Source organism: Ischnura elegans, chromosome 2, assembly GCF_921293095.1.
Source record: "Ischnura elegans chromosome 2, ioIscEleg1.1, whole genome shotgun sequence".
Classification (NCBI taxonomy): domain Eukaryota; kingdom Metazoa; phylum Arthropoda; class Insecta; order Odonata; family Coenagrionidae; genus Ischnura; species Ischnura elegans.
The window spans coordinates 90,783,654-90,801,293 of NC_060247.1; the positions used below are offsets into that span (position 1 = coordinate 90,783,654).

The 17,640-nt window shown below is 41.2% G+C and overlaps 1 protein-coding gene across 6 annotated transcripts in view; it reads right to left on the reverse strand.

Moving 5' to 3' along the window:
• Window positions 1-17,640, reverse strand: part of LOC124154164 (potassium channel subfamily K member 18) — a 129,490-nt gene that overhangs the window by 21,961 nt on the left and 89,889 nt on the right. The window contains exon 1 of one of the 6 annotated variants that reach the window (XM_046527716.1): window positions 1,499-3,438. The exons of 4 other annotated variants lie outside the window; for them this stretch is intronic. In XM_046527716.1, coding sequence (XP_046383672.1) covers window positions 1,499-2,513 — 1,015 coding nt within the window. In that variant the 5' untranslated portion in view covers window positions 2,514-3,438. Of the gene's footprint in view, window positions 1-1,498; window positions 3,439-17,640 lie in introns of those variants that run through there. One more of the 6 variants, XM_046527717.1, reaches the window with a different exon arrangement.

Sequence of the window (17,640 nt, forward strand, 5' to 3'; positions counted from 1 at the left end):
ATATTAAAGTAGGGAGATCTACCTAAAAAATAATTGTTCGGCACTACCCTAAATTACCAACTCATATTTAAACCTTAATTACGTAACCCATACTTACTTATAAGATACGCACTGCCTTAAAAGGCAATACATACATTGGTTATCAAACAGTCACAGTAAATTACCACTTTAAAAAAAAAAGGAATAATTCACGGCATAGCATTAGAGCGAGTTTGAACGCGGCGTCGAGAGAACTCCTTAAACGGAAATGCCGAAGTGCTTCACCTTAAAAGTGGTCTCGAATTAAAGTCATTGCATGCGTCAGAGATTTCGCGCTCCACTGCTTACGCCCACTGTAATATCTAACTGAACTATCCACGAAAATTCTGCAGGCGAATTGAAAGGTGATCGATGCATTTCGTTGCATCGCCAAGATACCGGCAAAACACGACCCTGCATCGATATGTAAACAAAGCTCCTGACCCTTGACCTTAATCAATAATCGACTCCCAGGAATCTCGTTCACGCGCGCGTCACTGAAATCACGGAGGAAAAGAGATGCGCGAAAAATGCCTCTCTAGCGCAGGACGGTTCGCAAGAAATAAATGCGATCGAGTTAGCTTGGAAGGCATCCAACATCTGTCTCGCTCAGCGGGTAAAATGAGCAGAGGAAGAGGACGGGTGCCAGCGGACAACACAGGATCAGGATGCCACAGGTTACATTCGCGTGGAAGTACAAACGATGACAGAAGGATGATTTTTCAGGAGAATCTGTAGGATTAAGTCCTGATGTGTATCCCTCCGGAGGAGTCGCTTCATCGTCTCCAACGTTCCGAGATCAGAGAAGGCCCACGTCGTCAGGGATACTGAATAGGTACGTACACTCCTTTCGATGCCACTTTCAGTATCCTCGATGACAATGGCCGACCTCGAGACGGTGGATGATCTCACCCAGGCGATAAACCGAGAAGCCTTGATTCCCAAGACAATCCTAAGTCTGGAGTTCACCGAATAATCATCAAAAGACCCAAGGAGAGGACAGAACAGGTAAAATGATGAGAATGGCAGGAGTCTGAGCAAGGGAAAAAACAATCATGGCGACATCGAAGGGCACCGTAATGCCTCTCGCTAAACTGAACTCACTGCTCTACTCAGAGGTTTTAATATCCAAGAGGAGTAAATTCCACCGTTGATTACATGAATCGCAAGCAGACAGATTGGCTTTCAAATGAGCCGGAAGCTCCAGCTAGACAGTACACGACGCGCCATCGGCCCAGAGTCTGCTCGTCGGCGTACTGGCATCGCGCTGTAGCAGACCAAATAAGATAGCGATGCTCCTTAAATGTATTCAGAACAAGGACGACTCATTTAATTTCGCGAAGAATTAATTATTCCTTAGAGTTCAATTTCCACTCGTCACCGACTAATGCGCGCTGTAAGAATTCAAGGAGGAGGCCTCATCAAAGTAAACGCCTGACAGTCGTCGCGAACGAGTGAAGTCAAGAGGGTGGCAGCTCACCGATGGTGGTGACCACCGTCAGGCAGTAGACTACCGCGTTGAGGAAGCTCCACGCCCTCTGTCCGCTGTAACTTGTGACACCGGCGTCGTAGGCGGCATGAAGTTGGCCCTCCAGCTCCATGAGCCGCCTCCGGGCGCGCGACTTCCATTCATCCTCGGCGAGGGCCCTCGCGTCCGACCACAACCCGTCCACGAAGTCCCGCTTCACCCTCTTCACACCGCACTTGTAGAAAGCCTCGAACGCGCCCTCCGTGAATCGGAACACGATGCCGCCCATGCCCACGTACACAATGAGGATCATGAGCGAGCCGATGCAGCGGTTCCTCTGAGAGCGGATCTTCGCCACCTGCACAGTCTCCTCGGCCAAGAAGTTCCTCCAGAGGGACACGATCTCTCGTAACGCTCCAAACCTCTCGCGCCAAACTCTCAGCCACCTCCTGAACCTGCCTTCCTTCTGCTCTTTGGGGGCCTCCGGAGGCTGGGCCACCACTTCCGCCCCCTCCTCCTTCGGTACCACCTCCAGAGACTTGCGGTCGGGGTCGTCGCGGCTCTTTGTCCTCCGCTTGGCTCCGTCTTTAGATCCTGCGACCTTCCTGCGTCGGACCCTCTTGGCCTCGTCGCCATCGATTGCAATGGGGGCAGGCCCGGGCGGCACGGCCTCATCCTGTCCAGCCTCCTCGTCTTTTTTGGTGGTGGCGGCGGGCTCCGCCGGCGGAGGTGGCGCCGGGGACGTGTCAGTGGAAGACGGCGCCTCGGATGGCACCTGCGGTGGCTCTTTCTTGGCCGCCCTCCGCGCCGCCCGCTCTTTCCTCTCGGGGGGCCTCCGCGGGGACTCTCCCTCGGCGCCCGATTCCTTCGCGGAAGACGAGCCGCCCTCGTCCGCCACTTGCCCCTTGGCCCCTCCCGCCTCCTCTCCCCTCTTCTGGTTCTTGTCCGGCTGCTCCGCCTCCTTCTTGGCCCCCCCTCCCTCCTCCTTCCGTGGAGGATCCTCGACCTCTTCACCGCCGGACGCCATGACTGCCGCGGTGCGACTGCAGGAGAGGTCCCTCCACTCCCCGCCTCCCCCACTTGGCTGCGTTCCTATATTCCACGATCCACCACCCCTCCCGTCGGATGCTGCACCGCCCCCACTCCCCTGCAGAGGGCGCGGAATCGATGAGGGCGCTACGGCGCCCTCTCTGCAGTGCCCTCAGCGCCACGCTCTCCTCCACACCACGGAAAAGGGGGCGGGACCCTCTCTATTCCGCTCTAAACGAACGCATCCGTCGCGCGATGATTCGACTGTGACAAGCCATGAGTCACACGATCATTTGTCACCCACAAGTGCAGGGATCACGTAGGGAGCAGTTTCCGACGTTAGATAAATTTGTAGTCTAGACTACCATTTGCTACATATCACGTAATTTTGATGTAATGAACGTGTAGAGTTGAAACGTTACAATAACGAACTGGATGGGCTGTGCGATAAAGACGCATGTAACAGCCGAAACCACTAGTAAATCATGTGATTTAAGCGAGTTTTATTTCATATTGAAATTTACGCATTTAAATAGTTTAGTTAGGATCGCTAATAGACCTAGGATTCAAAACCTTTACCCCTTTCCTATCTTCATCACAGGCGGCAACTCAAAAACATTCTCACTGTGCAACGATATGCAGCGAGAATTTCACGTGTTAAATGCTGGTAAGAGAAAGTGATCATCACTGCTATTCCTGAAAATGACGAAGTCCGAGAGTTCAGTCATACGAGCTGTCATTGCCGCTATTCCACAACTTGTGCGTGAAAAATGGTCGTGTGACTCAAGCTATGATGGCGAGGTGATGTCGTTCCGCGATCTCCTTCCTCGCACCGTATATCGCACACCTATATCGCCCGCAACCGCCGAGGGCACTCTCCCACCGACCCCAGACCTGTCTCCGGCGCCGCAAACCCGTCGTATAAATAGCGACGAGGCGGTAGCCGCGAAGGAGTTTTCTAAGGCAGCCGAGTACGTGAGCCGAGACAGCTCCTTTTCTTCCTCAAATTACTTTCTCCCTCACGCTTCCGTAAAGAGCGGAGCGAGAGAGTGTGATGTTTCGGCGCTAGGTGGCAGCAGTCGCCAAAGAGGACGAAAATTGGCTAGCATGAAGCAGTTTGCAGCGCGGGATCTCAAGGGAGCTTTCGAATCGCATTAAGAGCGCGTCGCGTCGACAGGTGGCGATCGTCTGCAGCCACGGCAGTCCCGAAAACGATAGCCACTGAATATTAGACACAGAAATAAATTTAAAATCTTTTTGATAGCGTTGCATTCATTAATTCGCAATTAATTAATTAATTGCGAATCTGCTATACAATGCTCCATACCCCAGTAAACATGATCCAGGCACTCCAACTACTATTTTATTTATTATTTCTTTCTTCAATGCCCTTTGACATCATGATAGAAATTTTCATGGGAGACATAGCTCATAAGAAGAATAAGTGAAAAGAATATGAATCAAGCATAGAATGAAATGCTGATTTCATACCTAGAACTAATAAGTTCACCACATTTTCACTTCAATTATAGACCTAAAAAAATAAAATTTTGAAAAATGAATTTAATTCGTAGCAGGGGCATAAATACGGGGGCAGTAGCCCATGGGGCCGGCGCCCCCTGGAATGAGGAAAATAAGAAACAAATACGTACGAGAGCCTGAATTAGTTATGTGAATCAAGAGCAAGGGCACGACCGTAGCGCTCAGTGGCACTCCTTCATATTTAATGTATAGATACATTTAAATAGAAAACATCATCGGGTGAATATTAGGGATGACGCCGAGAGGGCGTGCTCCCACCCCCAAAATGAGGATCTATAAACATACGCCGTTGATTCATAGTCCAACATTGCACATGTGAAGTCCTCCGCCAAAATATTTTAGAATCAGATTTTAAGCAGGGATTGGAAAAAGATGGATTGGTCGCATATTAAAAGCCTAAAGTTGACTTCATAAATTTTAGGTACAGGGGTTTTAAAAAATATATTGGGATGTGAAATAAAACATTAGCAAAGATAGCGTCAGAGTGGCGAAAATAAAGTCTGTAGAAAAAAAAACATAGAAATCGCATAGAAAGTGATTGCATTTTTTTCTAACATTAAATTAATCACAATTTGAGTGAAGATTACTCGGAGCATTGATTGAGATCACTTTCACCGACGTTTCTCTTCACAGACTGGATGCTTCCTCAGAGAGTACCTCATTCAGAGTGGAAGTGACACAACAATGCGGAAAACACCCAAAAAAGAAATTTCTTTAAAATAAAAAAAATCGGCCAGGGGAATTTCTTTGAAACAAGTCGGCAGCATTAGTTTGCACATTTCATTGACGTAGGACTTCGACCTGCGCCCAGACAAAGGAAAAATCTTAAAAGCAAAAAATAGAAATAGCGGCCTTTGTGCAACCTTATTTTCTCTTTTTCATGCCGAAAATTTTAAAATCATAATATGCAGAAATAAGGAAAATAGCGCTATAGTTTACAAGACAGAATACAAAGGGAGACTTTGGAGCGAGTGCTAAAAGGAGAGCAGATGCTGGAAACCGGGAAGGATGATGGGTTGGCGGGAAAAAGGGAGAAAGGTTCATGGATAAGATGCAAAAAATAGACCTTATTCTGAGCTAAAGTGGTCACTCACAATTATATTGCGGATGGGGATAGGCGTGGAGGATTTATAAAAATGCTTCTTCGCTCTTCATGTCTACCCAAATTAACATGAACGGCCATCTCTGGGGCGCAATTTTGGTTCCAAACTTGGAATGGGAAAGTCAGTTCAAGAATTTTCTCCAGAGAACGAGGTCCCTTCCTTAGAAATTTCGTAAATATTAGGATCAGCATTTTTTGAAGTTACATATTTCTGATGATTGATCTTCTATTAAAAAATATCATTCGTCACCATTGTAATTGATACTTAGGTATTCAATGTTAAACGTTTTCCATTAAACGATCCTAATTTCGAAGTTTCCTCGAGCCAGAACGAAATATCGGCCGCAGGACGAAATTAAATTTTTCAATTCAAGGAAAATGACAGCAAAGGTTTAACACCGAAATATTCGTTATTTAGGAATGAATAAGCCATCATCACTTTTAAGTGTTCCTCCACGGCTTTTCAAATTCATTTCTCACCAAAAAGTAATTACATAATATTAATGTACTCGATCAAACCAGGAACATTCAACATTTGGATCGCAAAATTGCGATATGGTAAAATAAAAGATTAGAAATTTTGACGAGGCAGCTGCCACCCGTTGCCATCACTTGACCACGCCTAAAGAGTACTTGAAGATACTATTCACTGGACGTGGATATTCCCAAGCAAGCAGAATTACGGAGCCAGCGAAAAGGGGCTTAGGGATGCGCGAGTCTCAAGGGAACACAAGACAACAATTCTTGTTTGCACAGCGTTTGGAGGGGATCACACCAAGTCTCGTTTCTAAGGGAAATAAAGTTAATGCGGTTTTCATTTGATCTTCTGGCCATAGGAGCTATTTTTTATGGCTTATTCTGGCTTGGTGCCCGAAGTATGACAGCTATGCCTCCATCTGGTAAAAGATGATGATTCTATGGCAGATATGCGCGTCGATTTAAAAAAAAAATCAGCCGTTTCTCTAAATATTTCAGATTCAAACGCCAGCTGCAGGCTCCCGAAGCATTTTATTGGGTGAAACCCAGAGTTAATGCGTGCGTACAGTCTAGGAATAAGCACGAAAAAAACCTTCGATGCGATTGCATTGCGCAGTTACGAAAAACTAGGCCAGAAAACAGTTACGAATACCTTGAAAGACGTGAAATCGTAACATAGTCGATGTATTGATGTGAAATGGGAAACAGTCATGAACCATCTACCAATGGAATACGAGTAGACAATTAAACTTATTAGGCAAATGATTTTTTCGCAGAGGAATTTCTACATTGCGGGTGACTTCGTAAAGTTATATCCCTAACCAGTCCGCGGCAATTTCCTTGAATAAAGGTTAATTAAAAAGGATTAAAAATCGTTTGGCAGGGATATAGATTGAGGAAGTGTGGCATCCTTCAGAATGGAAATATCATCAAATGTCTTCTTGCTATGGTGAAAATTTCGGTAGGCTCCTTATAATGAGGATCATATCCTTACTCTGGAGTGGGTTCATTCGCTTTTGATTAACAATATTAGAAAAATCCCTAAATCAGAAAACTAACACTTATTTCGCAGAATAAGTTTATACTTTGCAGCAGGTTTTACTTGCGGAATCTTCCAGGTAAATAATCAGAACTCAAAGATAAGGGTAATCCTAGTATTTGATAAACTTAGCCAAGTGAGATTATATCATAATTGAAATAGTACGCAGTGAATATCATTTCACAAACCTTGAATTGTTTAGCGTGTAAGAATAGAAGACTTTGCTACATTCCCTTTCTTTTTGCTAGAACAGTTCCACCATATCTCGAGGAAACTACTAACTTGAAATTAAGATCAGATATCGAATATTAAATTTAAACTACAAAAATTCTTCCTATTTATTACGATAGGAGCTTGAGGATTAATTTACACTAGATACGTGCTAGAATAAAAAAGCAACAATTTTTAACTCACATCGTACGAAATATTTGAAAAGCACTATTCTTTAAAGGAAAAGTGTGCCAGACATAACACCCTATCCAGACGAAATACTGGGTCAAAAGAACGATGAAACATCTTCATCGACTCTATGTCATGTTCCGTGTGACCTGGATTCCTTCCACGTACTTTTAGGCAGATTTCCATTTCATCAACGAATGTTATCGCATAGATCCAACCAGGCAGAATGATTTCGGAATAATAGCCACTCATGCATAGACCCAAAATCAGTTGTATGCCGTAAAAATTGCAGATAAGTTAACGTAATTATTCTCTTGGTACTACAAATATGCACATTATATTACATGAGTTTCCAGTCTAAAAGAGGAAAATAACGAAAAACATTATGTACCGCAGTCTGATTCAGTCTAATGAATCATGTGCGAGGGCATGGCCGCGGAATTTAGTGATGCTCATTAATGTATAATATTATTTATTCGTAAATATCCTAACATCAAAATTCAAGGGATGAATGTTATGCAAGGGTCTGAAAGAGCCCAAACCGTCCGAAATGCGGATATATTTATTTATCTCCAAAACCCCGGACAACAGTTCATAGAGGCCTTTATATATGGCATTCCAACAATTAAAAATAGCACCATTTCAAATACCCATGCCCAGGATATAGGTAACTTAAACTCGAACCCGCGACCTTCGGTTTGGCATGCGACGACTTTACCATGCTCCCTCTTAAAGGGCACTTTAAGGCAGCCGACGTAATAGTAACACAGTAATAAGCAAGGGGTATTATTATAAAAGAGTAATAATTAAAAATCATTTTATTTCGCGCTCACTTTCTTTCAATTACACTTTGCATTAAAATTCAATGAACTGACAGTGGAAATACGGCGCAAAAATAAGAGAATCGGACGAGAACTGAAAAAATCGGCCATAATTAAGAAAACACCGTTGTAAACCTCCGAACAGGTAATGAAATGTAAAGAGATCAGAGATTATTAAGAAATTTTTTGAGGGGTGACTAGGAAAACGGTTTGTGAGTAACTTACTCATAATCTATCCCCTTTGAACAATTAGTCTCGGCAAATGATATGTGAACCGCAAGAAGTAGAATTTTTTGAATAAATATAATGAAAGTGAACAAATTGGTAAAGGTAAGCACTTAGCGATCATGCTAGGGAATGCGTATCACGGCCACATTAAAACTAATAAACTATTCTATAGCATCGAAATTAGGGGATAAAAATACGATGAGTTAATAATAAAAACATGATGCGATAAAGAAAAAATTAAATTTAAACTATGTTCCTCAATCGTAACTTAATTCCCTCTGAATGGTATTCTCAAGTATATTATTCCGACCAGCGAGATACAATAAGAGCTCTTAAAGATGTCCTACTTTCAAATTCATCTTTATTTATTCCGCGTATATGCATTGCGTCATTGGAATACTAATGCATTCCTCGAGAACTCCACACGTGTGATAGGTGCTAGTTTCTCCCTCCTTCACTTTCCTCTCCCCCCTTCCCCTACCATCCTCAAACCCAAAGTTCGATATTATGGACCTTATAAGAGAGAAAAAAACTTAAGGGATCGCATAACTCCTGCTTGACAGAAGGCATCAAATTTTTCTTCGTGACGTACTACAGTACGTCTTTAATTTTTTTTTCGTTCATTTAATTTACTCCTTGCCAACTTACCATTACCTCAAAAAGAAAAATTTACCCTCAAAGAAATACTGGGGTAAAATTTTCGTATTTAATTTAGAAAAATTGGCAAGGGTCCTGTTTACAAAACCTAAAAATTCCTTGATGAGAGCTAAGTTTTACTCAAGCTATGCGCAGTGGCGCCGACTCCATGGGGCTTGAGTGGGCTTGGGCCCTCTCAAAAATTCGTTATGGGTGTGAGCAAAAAATGTTTCAGGCTTGTCAATTTTCCCCGGAGTGTCCAGATATCGAGATTCGAGTTATCACGGTTCTAATTTTGATCATAAGACTCTTCTAAAATGCTTTAAAAACTTAAACTAACTACTTATAAAATTTCCCGGGGCAAGATCCCGGGTTTGGGCCCCCCCAATATTTTTTGTAAGTCGGCGTCCCTGGCTATGCGTCACGTAAAAAAGACTAGTGGAGTGGGGGTGACGCGTCCCCTTAATGAGGCTTTGTCGAGAAACAACTGCATAGGTACTCACGAAAGTTTGGAAATAAGCCCTTTTCGTAGTACTCTATTGACTACTGTTAAAAAATGGCCTTCCAAGCGACCTTGATTGAAAATTACGATTATTAATCCAAAAAATATTTGGTCTCTAATTATTGCTTGCTTTTTAGATTACGAGTTGAACAAGTCGTTTCGAATAAAAGGAAGCTTAATGAAAGAAAAAAGAGTTGACGTAAAAATAAAAGTGGGTGCATCACCGTACTATTATACTAAGCTATTAGCAAATAAACACTATAGTTGGAGTCAACAGGCAAGTCGAATGGAAATGGCGCTTCAGCATGCTAAAACGATCGGAAAAAGGTTAGTTGAAAAATGATTTCATTATGCAATGTGAATAAAATATTCTCAAATTTCCTTTGGTTTTTCGTATCCAATAGTTTCATCAATGAAAATATAAAGTAACATAATGTACATAAAAAAGGACAGGAATTTCTATTTTTAATCGCGAAGCTTCGGAAAAATCTTCAAAAAGAGCTTCGAAAAAATAAAAAAAAGCACATCCGCGATAGTCATTCCACGATTTGGGGCCACTAAGAATACGGATGTATAATGCTAGGATGAATAAAGGAATGGTCATCAATAAATTAAAAATAAAAATTTGAAGATATTTGCAAAGAATGGCACAGACAATTTCACTAATGGCTATAACAGTTCCCATCCAGGATGACAAAGTAGAATCCTTTTGGATAAGGTAAAATCGAATTTCCGATAAAGTTTCGGCAAACAGAGTCATGAACCCACACATTATGATGATTCACTTAACAATATATTGAGCCAGTCTTTCCGGTCAATAAATTCTCGCAAGTTGTCAAGTTATGGGCTCTTCAAAAGAAAATTATACTTTATTTGCATTCCATAAATTATTTAATCGCATGAAAACGGCGATATGTTGTCTTATGCTATGCAATTTGGTATATAGCCCAAGAAAATTCTTCTTTTCATGAAAAAGTCTCGAAACGCCAAAAACGACGGAACCAGTCTCTCAAATAATTCATTAATACACGTTCTGTTCAACAGAACTGGAGCAGATTTGCAATTAATATCCAAAAAGTGTCCCACGCAAAAAAAGTCAAAAGACCTCTTCCTGCTCTCAACTTATTACAAGAAGAAACGGGTTCATTCGCTTTAGATTAACGATGCATCAATTTGTATTGATCAAATTTTCAATAAATTAGATCAATTAGATTTAATAAATTGAACATTGACTTGAATTTAATTAATTTGTAGTCTCTTTACATCAATATACGCCCATAAATTCTCCGACAAGATCTAACAAGCATGGATAGAATAAAATTTCACACGCTAGCTAATCGGTGGCAGCAATTATTTCCCCATTCCGCACGATTAAAAGGGCAATCAAAATGAATACGAGGCCAGATGGCATTTGTGGAGGGATGCTAACGCGGGCTACAAACGAGCGGCTTTAAATCAACGCCTCGACGACGGCCGAGGGAGTTTTATCATGAAAGAGAGGGTTGAAAGGACCGAACTTCGCCAGCCATTGCGAGAGATGAGTCGCCAGCCAGCAGGGGTCATTCACCCGAGAGCCTTTCTATTTAGTTTTTTTTTGAAGTCGAAGGTGGTTGTTGGAGGGAAGGCAGAGGTCTGAAAAGAGTGGTGTGTCGCGGAGGTGTCTCGAGCCCGAGGAAAGGAGCACATTTGGTACCCCAAATGATATGGTATATCATTTTAAAAACGAAATTTCATAAGTTTATGAAAAAAATTGGAAAAAAACGATTCCGCGTTTAATAGTTTAAAGGTAATGTTACAAATGTAAGTGAATATTGATGACAAAATATAGATAAATTCACAAGCAGAGAATGAGAGATTCACTCGCAATTTGGATGATTCGCTCCAAAACATTCTAAAACTATCGCGGTCAAATGCTTTATTAACGGGTTGAATGGCTTGACAATGCTTTTGTGGGATTACCCTCGTCTTGGCTTGAATGACTTGACAATGCTTTTTTGGGCTTTCCCTCTTCTTGATATTAAAATAGCCGACGTTTCTTCTCCCCTGCCGACATGAAGCTGATATCGACGTTCAAAACGCGGTGACCATGGTCAAGGACAAGCAATCTATAGCAAGAATTTATAGGGAAGCCCATGAGGAAAAACGAAAACATCCAAGAGTTTCAATAGAGACTTAGGGCAAAAGATAAGTAATTCCTGGATCCCAGTGTTATCGAAAAAATCCCCCTTCCATGAACGTATGATTAATGCACAATTTTCTGTAACTCATTAGCCTTGAGCAGACCTCCAGCGAGGGAGGAGAGACGTCAGATATTTGAAGATCAAGTCGCGGGCAACCCCAAAACGCTGTTACCAGCCTTTACTAGAAAAATAAAGACTGTTGCAATGTGATAAACATTTTTTCTCAGGAGATTATCGATTCTGGCTTCAAATTTTATGCAAAAAAAGCTATATGGATAGAAGCAGTTGATAAATATTTTGTAGTGGAGAATAGAGGAATAAAAGTTAAATAATTATAATTCCGCTCAATTTGCAGAGTAGTATTTTCTATAGTCCTTCTTTCATTGGATTCATTTAATCATTGAGATTTCGCGCAAATATTAAAGAATTCTAGCGAGAGTGCCACATAGGCGCGCGTGTCCCGTGCCCCTAATACGCTGGGGAGGTAGGCAACACCGCTACACGTTACAGGAGACGGAAGGGAGACGTTTTACTTAAATGGGAGACGGTTATTATGGGAAAGTAGGCTTATTGAATGAGTACGGGGGAAGTGAGGGAAGGAATGGATAGCGGTCCAAGGACTATTTCAAGACACTTGACTGCTTCCCACAAGCTACGACCAATGTGAGCGGGTGATTTTATTCGCACACGTGTGAGATCACGTGCGAAGATTGGGTGGCAGATATAATATGGGAGGCGAGTGAAGTAAAGATGTCATTTTTGAGAGCTTCCTTTTCAAGTAAATCATATACCGCCTTGCGTTAGCTCGCGTTGTTCTTACTTCCATTCATCACCACCAGGTGTCTAGCGTCAAAATTTATGATAAATGGAAAAAAAACTGTACCTACAATACAGTTAACAATAAGTAAGGATTCTGCGAGACATTTGAGGCGAGAAACAGCATTGATGCGCTGTAAATTCCAGAAATTAAAATTGAAAAAAAACGTAGGAAAATGCTTTATTTTATAAAATTTTTACGCGAAAAGAACTAGATTTCAAACTTCCGGTACCATTCTCCCCACTTATAATATAAACCTCTCTACTTTGCTTAGAATCCAGATTCATACGACACATATATTTGTTTTGAGGTCTTTCTCGTAGAGCTAATATTTTCCACTATTTTCTCTCGTTACAGTCTCCTGAAATTGCCCAGCCTCAAAATTTCGATTTTATAAACTCAGAATTAGTTATTTAATAGACTTCTAATAAATTTGAGCAAATATTTGGCGTATTTTTTATTAGTGGACCTAAGCCAGGTGAAAATGCGGTGCTTTGTTTATAAATGAGAAGGTAATGGGAGATTCCGCATTATTAGCCTCAGAAAAAATTCCTGTAAGATTTAGGGGCGCAAAGTTATCCCTCATACAAAGGGACCCGGAAACATATCCAAGTGCAACCAATTTTATTATATGACATAATTTTACTCACATTACGCCACGTTGTTTCCTAAACGTTTATCTCTAAACTCTTCTAACCCCAGTACCTTCTTCAATAGCAATAATTTCATCTTTATACTCCTAAAATAGAGGGTTAAATGGACTTTTCTATTTCTTTACCGTTGTAGCAACCCAAATGATCCATGTCTACTGGTCAAATGAAATACCCATAAATAAATTCTTGACAAATCGCTCCCTTACCGTGAATTTTATCTGTATCTCAAATAAGGACATTTAGCCTCACCGAAAATACAGAGTTAAAATTTTCATGTCGTAAATACAATTTAAGTCTGAATATGAACTCTGACCGATGATAGTTTAAATTTAAAAAAGTATTATGAGAATAAATCAGACCAATGGAATTGAAGTGATACGTCCTCTTAAATGTAGGGGTAGTTTTGATGGGCGATAGAGGAGCGGAAGGGATGGCTCAAAGGAGTCGACACTCAGGGAGGAGGGTGGGAGAGGAGGTCACGGGGGAGGAAGAGACGGAATTAGGGCCGACATGATGTGGGTGGCCGCGATAACTACTTCATTCAAGCGGCGACGCGAGGCTATCGCCTCGGATCCCTCCCTCGCCTCGTAAATAAACACGACAGTTTCCGATGCGCGAGGAAAAGGCTCCGGAACGCGTGAATGACTTACCAGACGAGAATGTGTCCAGTATCAAGCGTGAATCACAAGACCATTTTCCACGAACTTGCCAAGGGATCATTTTGATTACACTTTTGAATGATGTGGATAATTATCGCCAAATCAATCATTTAGTAATGGCACGAATATCGCTGTTTCGATTGGCATTTGAAGCATAATTTCTGATTTAGCGATTCCAAAGTATTCAAAATGTCCATCAACAAGCGGGAAAAAATACACATTTGCTCAACTATCCTGATAAATGAACCAAGGCGCCTTAAAGAAAGTATAATTAAAATTTAGGAGAAGCCAACATAATCTTAATAGCTGCTTCAGTTTTCCATATCCATTTAAAAATTAATTCTAGAGGAATTTAGGTTTCCTTCTAATATGATTCAAGTAGTAGAACGCCGTTCTAACATAATACATTGGAAAAAACAAGAAAAAGTTAGAAAAATTTATCTTCATCTCCCTCCGATCTCAAATGGCCACATTTTTACAGGCCTTCCTGAAATGGCCTTCATGAAATTTATAGATTAATTTTAGAAATTTTTGTGAATAAATTTAAATGACCGTTTAGTGTTTGCTGCATATTAAAAATTTGGATAAAAGGATTGTGCGTTTAATTGCTTGAGAGGAATCGATTTATGTCTAAGTGAGCACAACACGAATAAATTTACGAGCAGAGATCGAGAGAATCACACATAATTCGCATGGTTCTCTCTAAAAAAGATTAGGATTCAGGTCCTCCAGGAAATATGTTATGATAATGCAAAATTCACTCCGGCACTGAGGAATCGCAGAATTTGCCGACTTTGAGTGGGAAGAAAGTAAGTCTACACCACATGCAATAGGGGATAAAAAATTTAAATTTTATGCCATGATTGACGTGTTAATATTAACGCGGAAAAATAATCCTTCGACAGGAAGACCTCTGCTCCCTCTGTTGAAGAACATTAATGTTTTCCTCCATAACATCAACTCACTATGAGGTCTATACTTCGGGAAAACAGAATATTACCCTTATAGAAGTTGAAATAGGTAAGATCACTTTCCACGGTAAGATGAAAATGGAAGTGAGTAAGAAACAAAGAATAATCTACCTTGACCGCCTCTCGCCTCAACCCAAAAAATTTTCCTCTAAAAACCATCGACTGCAAGAACAAAACGGGACCTCCAACCCGAGCGGGAATTTCTATGGGTCACCAAATCCCAATAATGATTCCCTTTCCATGTAAATATAGGAATGTAAAACAAGGAAAGTTGATGAGCAGTAGTTTTCCGCAGCGTAAATTTGCCGATTTCTCGATTGCTTCTGGGCTTCACCGCGTTGAAATTTATTCCGAGACGATAGTTTCGCTAGTTTAAAATCAATGTCAGTCAGTTTTTGATCACGAACGTGTAAAGATTTAAAAGGTTACTAATATTTTTAAGGATTAATAGTGCGGGTTATGAATAAGTCAGTCATTTAAGACTTCAAGATTTTCTTAGCGATTAACTTTTGTTTTACTATACCAACATCGGAACGAATAAAATTATTGAATAGGTAGCTTCAAAATTTGGAGAAAAATCGGAAACCAATTCAGTATCTTTCACCCTCTAGAAGACTGCATTTAGGCCGTACCATCTACTTTTGAACAGGGATGTGGGAAGGTAGTCACATTTAGCATTAGCCTCGGGAGGCAGGGACATCCTCTATGCTACGGTGTGAGTGTCGATGGAGAGGAAGCTTCTTGTGGAGAGGGACATCGCCGGGATATTGACGAATTGATTCGCAAGTGTCGCTCACGTAAAAGGCCCTCCGAAAGGGGAGAAAAATACTCTGACTCTGTAGTGCCCACGATTCACCCAGAAATTGAGGACATAAAGCGAGTGCAATTGCGGACCGAATGAAGACCGCCTGGTAGAGCGTCACGTCAAAGGCTCATAGGACTAAAATTAAAATCTTTGCTGGACTAAATATAACCACTATTTAATCATTGTTAAGACGAAAATAACATAACAATGCCATTAAGTTGGAACAATTAACGTATGACTTAGAACTGATGAGAACAAATAAAAAAGCACGGTGTTAAAATTAAAATTTAGGATCATGAACTCTGAAATTCGTTTCTTACAGAAAACTACCAAAAAATATTTCACTTCGAGCGTTCCACACTGAAACTTAATTCCGAGCATTATTTCGAAACTACTATGTCATTATCAAAGCCCATAGCTGCCTTCTGCAAGGAGTATACATGCATTTATCAAGATCCACCTTGATAATGACACAACAATTATTTCATGGTTTCACCATGTACAGTTGCAAACCTTGAACAGTTGAGTAAATTATCAATGAACAAATTCTGATATATATCGCAGTAATCAAACAATAGAAATGAATGGGTGAATGAAAAAATAGAACCTTCATACAGCACAGTCATCATGCATTAAAAAAAAGAAACCCTAGAGAAAATTCAATGATTCGCGAAAGGCGAATTTATTGGTGAACTTTCCACTGTAGCTAATAAGTTTTATTTTTTAGCTAATTTAAACTTTTTGCTAATAACTTTTCGGCTACGCTTCAACGGCCCTTAGAATGAAAGCAACAGTTTCAAACCATGAAAGAGCTTTTCAGGGCAAAAACCTTCCCACTAGTAAGAACAGCTGGATGGAGAGGAAGGGGATAGAGGATATGGTAGGGTGGTAGGCTAATGACCCCCATCAGGAGCCGAGGGAACTGTGAATGAAAGGACACAAGAGAGAGACAGAAGGAGAGGGATGGAGAGCTAAGCGTGCTAAAGAAACACAGCTGCACATCTTCACGTCGCCAGCCTTTGCAAAGCCATGAAAACGCGAAATAATGGGCCGAGTGTCTGACAAATGCTTCGTCCCTTTCCTGCCTGTCTGTCTACCTTCCTTTCCCTTCTCACTGACAGGTTTGCGATGCTTCTCAACTGGAACGCACAAGAAACTCCACCCTGTACTCTAACCATTCAGCAAAAATTTAGTCAACGATCGTCCTGGCAACGAAACACGAACGAAGACTACGATATAAAAAATATAATTCGCAGGCAATTTAAACTTTTTTGATAAGACAAAACTATACAACAGACACAAATGTTACCCAGTATCGCTAGTAATTAAGTATGGGTGAATTTCGCAGAAAATTTAAAAGAATATTAGATACTTCCGATAGCATTCCAACGATAGGTACCCCACGTAGTTCAAAAAAATTGTTAAAAAAGGTTATTTACACCTGGATCCTAGAGGAGTGTCTGAGAGGCAATCAGTATGGAAAATAGGTAAGGTCATCGATGGGAGTCGGCATCACCAACTTCACGAGGGGGTTGGGTATTCACATTGATTGTCATGGGGAAATATTCCCTTGAATCGGGAATCGAACTATTGGCCTTTGGCTTTACAGGTTACTGCGCATATAACAACGATATCCAGGCTCCTTAATTGCCATGTTAATTACATTAAATTTACACATTCAAGCGCGAATTCAGCGAATGTTTTATTATAGGGCTCAAATAGGGTGGTTTCCTATTATTTTTTTATTGCCTAAATCGAAAGATTATTACTCCTGGAGTACGTATTTCACGCTTTTAGATTTTTAAATGACGATATCTATTTTTCGCGATTAAATGAAAAGTGAAAAATTTCAAGCGCGCGAAAACGCGACGCGTAAGTAGAAATGATGGGAAAAAGTCCGTGCGACGCATTTCTGGTTCCCCCTCCCGCCTTGTGAGGTGACCTTGATCGAGGCTCTGAGCGCTGATAGGACGCAGGATGCTAGCGGGTAGCTGAGTACCTTGCTGGCTGGTAGCGCTTGGCTTAAAAAAGGTTTATTAATACCTTATCAAACGAAGAAAACTTTCCGACCATAGCCAGTTTTAATAGGTGATTATTAAGACATGTTTCCCTAAGCTCTGTGCCTCAAGCATGCATTGGTAACCTCAGACGATGTATAACTCATATCCTCTCGTGTAGAAACTAGGTCCCTGTGACGTCACGTGGAGTGGAATCGTATGGGCGCCAATCTGGCCTTTTTCAAATGAGGATACAATTTGACCCTTGCCATTCGTCTAAACCGGTATTTCAAAAAC